We start from the raw sequence: 4,321 nt of genomic DNA on the forward strand, positions 1-4,321 counted from the left end.
GCTACAGTATGGGGTTCTTTAAATAAGGAGAGTACAGGATTTTAAAGGGTCGGCAACGTCCATGTAATATTTCTGGTGTTGCAGGCGTCCATAGGCTACAGTAACTGCTTATCATCAGGCGGGCCGTATGCTTGTTTGCCACCGATGTGGTATTAAAAAAAACTGGAAAAAGCCTGACGTCAAAAACAAACTTAAATGATTCGAGTTTTGCTGTTTTAAATATCGACGTGTAAATCACAATTATGTTTGACATATAAAAGGCCACGAAAGACCGATTCCCACCTATTGCATACTGCCCTACTTATATTTTCAAAGTAATTCGTAAATAAATCACACATATTTTTTAATTAGTATCCTTACCACGATTATGACACGGACATATTCGCTAGCGATTACGTAAACTAGCAATGCATCTCCGTCGTACTGACTTTCTTGCAAGTGAGATGCACTGCGTTTGAGTTGACGCAGTTCCTAGCGTTTAAGGCCGCGTAAAAGTCATGGTGAGGGTATAGATCATATCATTGAATTAAATAAGTATAATACGCATGTCACGTAGAGGACACAAACCTATGTCAAACATATATCAAACTCTGTTAACGTTCATCTCATTTCAGCAAGACGTTTTAAAATAAGAGCGTAGCTTAGATTTTTGGTTATTCCCACTAGTTACCACCAAGTTATTACCAGTGGTAAGTACTTGGATTTTTTTTCCCACCTTTTACCAATGGTGGTGAGATTTTTATCCCAGTAGTTACCACCAAAATGTTGTTAGAGTAGAGGTAAAACGTGGGGAAAAAAATCCCAGTAGTTACCACTGGTAACAATTTGATGGTAACTAGTGGGAATAACCCAGATTGTATGGCAGCGGCGAGGTTCATGTGACTCTTAAACTCGTATTCAGAATTCGAAAAAGAAACTAACATGCAGACATTTTGTGATTTTACATTTTTTATAACAAAGTGACTTCATAAACTGCAATAGACGTCATGTATTAAAGAAAAAGTGACGAAGCCCTCAAGTCTCAGTCAGACTATTTCAGTTTATAATTTATATAATATAGTATACTCGTATATATGATTACTACTTAAAAACGCAAATAATAATATTCGATAAAAATTATTTCATTTGTTCCCACAGTTGTTTTTAACTACCTTTAGGTCAAAATCATAGTTTTACACAAATGTCCTCAGGGACAAAAAATACTTATTTATTTTTATTATTCAGATCATAAAATATTTTTTAAGGTACTGTCAGGTTAATCATCTTAATTCAGAATACCTGTCAGTATAACTATAAGTTAAAGGCCAGAGCACACCGGCGGCGTTTACGTAGACGTGCGCGTGCGTAAGTGTTGGCCGTGCATGCGCACGTCACGCAAGCGATGTGCCGTCTCTTATACAAGTCTGAATATTACAACGCACACATGCATGTGCATGTATACGCACGCGCGTCCGGTGTACACAGGCCTTAAAGGCCACATTCCCCATGAATGAATACCATGACAATTGTATCGATTATATTTTTATAAGTAGTTATTCCAAAGAAGTACTTTACCACTAAAATGTTAAATTAGGTACATATTAATATTGTAAGAGAGAATGTTACGATATATAATAAGATTTGATGAATAATTTTCGTATTTCAAGTTGTTGTTATTTTATCTGTAATAGTAGCAAATTGCAGCTATGAAAATTGATTAATTTTATGAAAGCGTAACACCAAATACCTAATTAAATATAAGTTACAGTTTACTGTAAGTATAATACAGTACAAATGGATGCTTCATTTCAAGAATTATTACGAAGATCATGAATAAGGCCACGTCCGTACAGACAGGCGACGTGCTTAGCGCCTAGTAGCTTGCATTCTGTGCAGACGTAACCGGCAAAATATAAAACGTTTGTTTACCGATACACGCTAAGCGACTAGCTCGGCGTCAGTTGCGCAGTGCGGCCGGTCGCGAAAACTCTAGAATGTTAGAAGCTACTCGTTAGGTGACTCGCTAGGCTCTAGGCGCTAAGCAAGCTGCCTGTATGCCCGGACGTAGCCTAAGTGATCAAATTCTCGATCTAGAAATGAAATCTCTAAAACAAATGCGAAAGAGTATTTTATAACGTAAAGCTATTCTATTAAATCATTTTCATCGTTGTTGTAGTAAATATAAGTTTTATAATACATAATAAATGCAATGTATATAATAATGTATTTTTAATTAAATTCAGAATTGTGTCCCGAGTTTTTTTGTGTCAAAATTACCTTTATTCGATTAAGCTTAATGTATCAAATAATTTTCAGTATACTTCGTTGGTCACCATTCTTGACTCCATATTTCCTAATAAATTGTTATTATTAGGATTTTCCTTGGTAGTCAACAACCAAAGCAGGACAATTATCTGAAAATCCAACTCTTGTATATCCTTCTTCAAATTCGCGACAGCTTTCTTTGCGCTAACAAGAGGAGAGTTATCGTTCATCGACGATCCCTTAGATTCTGTTTTTTGCTTGATATTCTCCACTTTAGCTGTCAGTTCGTTCAACATTTCCTGCCTTTCTGTGACGCCTACGCTTACTTCTTTATATTCATTAGTAACTTTACTCAGTTCATCGAGAAGCGCGCCATATTCTTTAACCAAGGGCTCGAATTGTTCATTTAAGATATTCTCTCTAGCTGCTATTTTATCCATAGCTGAACTTATGTTGCCATGGAGTTTATTGAGCTGTGTACCGGTAGTTTTAAATCTATTAAATAGTTCATCCCGATAAGTTTTCATTTGCGCATGTCGCGCCCTCCAATCTCTTCCGTCGGCAGTTATCTTTAATCTTAACGCCGGAGCAACTCTCTCTAGCTCCAGCTTCCATGCTTCCCAATCGTGAACCTTATCCGCCACGTTAGTCGATTCTTTATCGTCTTCACTTACAAATTCGCCTTCAGATTCTTCGGAATAAATCGCCATTTCTTCTTCGACCTTGTCTAACGTTATTTCTGTTTCGTCTTCCACTTGATCTATGTCATCAATAGTTTCTTCAGTATCAGTTAAGTTTATAACTGGTTTCTGCCAAACGAAGTTTTCTTTTTTCATGGCCTCATCAGCTAGTATGTTAAGTATGTAGCTGACCTCTTCTCCGAAGCCTTGTTTGAGTTTGTGTGAAGAGAAATCTACTGTTATTTGTTTTTCTCGTAAAACTTCGATAATGTTGGCTATGGTGGAGTTGGGGTCGTCTTCTTCTTGTGGCTGCTCGAATACCTTCCCAGCCTTTCTGATGAGCCACGCAGCGGTCGACACGAATACAAAGAACTGTTCCCCAGGGTTGGTGGAGGTGATGAAGTAGTATCGACTCATCGGCTTCATTTTTATCTGAGGTCGTAATTCCGTGTCTATTTTTAGTAAACGTAGCTTATCCATTAGATTCAAATCCATTTTGAAGTCTGAAAGAAAAAAAAAACGTAGGTATTTCCGCATCGAATTTAACACCAATGAATTGTTTTCCCACGTAGACGAGACAGAACTTAGAATATCGATAAAGAGCCTGGTGAGTGATGCTTCAAATTAGCATGCCCGAAGAATACATATTATACAAACCTATCTAGATAATGCTTGCTATATTATCTTTGTTTAGTTTGCCCTAGGAGATCGGGGAGCTCTCTCTCTCTAAGGATTAATAAGTTTAAATTACTCTATGTAACTCACCTTGAATTAATTGCAGTACTTAAACACAGTGGTTATCTATAATTCTACGTTGGATCAGGCGTTGAACTGGGTAATTTGACACTATGACAATGGTATTGAAGCATAGATATGGTATAGATATAGTATTATTGAAGTTGATACACGGGGTTGCTATGACAACTGGTTGTCAACACTGCACAACTGCGGAGTTCCAATCTATGCTACGGTTTACGACATACAGACAGGCAGGACACAATGAAAAACATAGTAAAGCTTAGATGCAGTCTATTTTTAAAATAAGATCTACTACGAAAAAAGGCAAAAGGGATATGATTTTGGAGGTATATGTATGTGAATGTGATTGTGTTGAAGGTATTCCACCGTAGCTTCAAAACGTGTTCAAAACTATGATCCATTTTAATGAGCTCAATGTATAATAGAGAGCTTGATTATATCACTATTGTATACAATACTTTTTCTACGAGTCATCTAAAATCATACTTTTTTTCACTATAAAACCTTTGGAGCCCAGTCCTCTCAATGCCCTGTTTGCCCCGCCACCCAAGTAGCTGCTCCGAACAGTGTGATAACCGAATACACCCGACGTAATAGTATGTGATTACAACTAGTAATATACCCACTGGCTGTATCGT

General features: G+C 37.1%; 1 protein-coding gene across 2 annotated transcripts; it reads right to left on the reverse strand.

Moving 5' to 3' along the window:
- Positions 1-2,090: 2,090 nt before the first annotated feature.
- On the reverse strand, positions 2,091-3,834 carry LOC133524953 (intraflagellar transport protein 57 homolog). 2 transcript variants are annotated; one of them, XM_061861116.1, is made up of 2 exons: positions 3,690-3,834; positions 2,091-3,427 (listed from the first exon to the last, which is right to left on the reverse strand). In XM_061861116.1, the coding sequence occupies exon 2, from the start codon at positions 3,417-3,419 to the stop codon at positions 2,292-2,294; it is 1,128 nt and encodes a 375-aa protein (XP_061717100.1). In that variant the 5' UTR covers positions 3,420-3,427; positions 3,690-3,834; the 3' UTR covers positions 2,091-2,291. The 2 variants fall into 2 exon arrangements, with proteins under 2 accessions (XP_061717100.1, XP_061717101.1); XM_061861117.1 differs by lacking the exon at positions 3,690-3,834 and adding an exon at positions 3,582-3,649.
- Between the last annotated feature and the right edge of the window lie 487 nt (positions 3,835-4,321).

This window comes from Cydia pomonella, chromosome 14 (genome assembly GCF_033807575.1).
Source record: "Cydia pomonella isolate Wapato2018A chromosome 14, ilCydPomo1, whole genome shotgun sequence".
In the NCBI taxonomy this organism is placed as follows: Eukaryota; Metazoa; Arthropoda; class Insecta; order Lepidoptera; family Tortricidae; genus Cydia; species Cydia pomonella.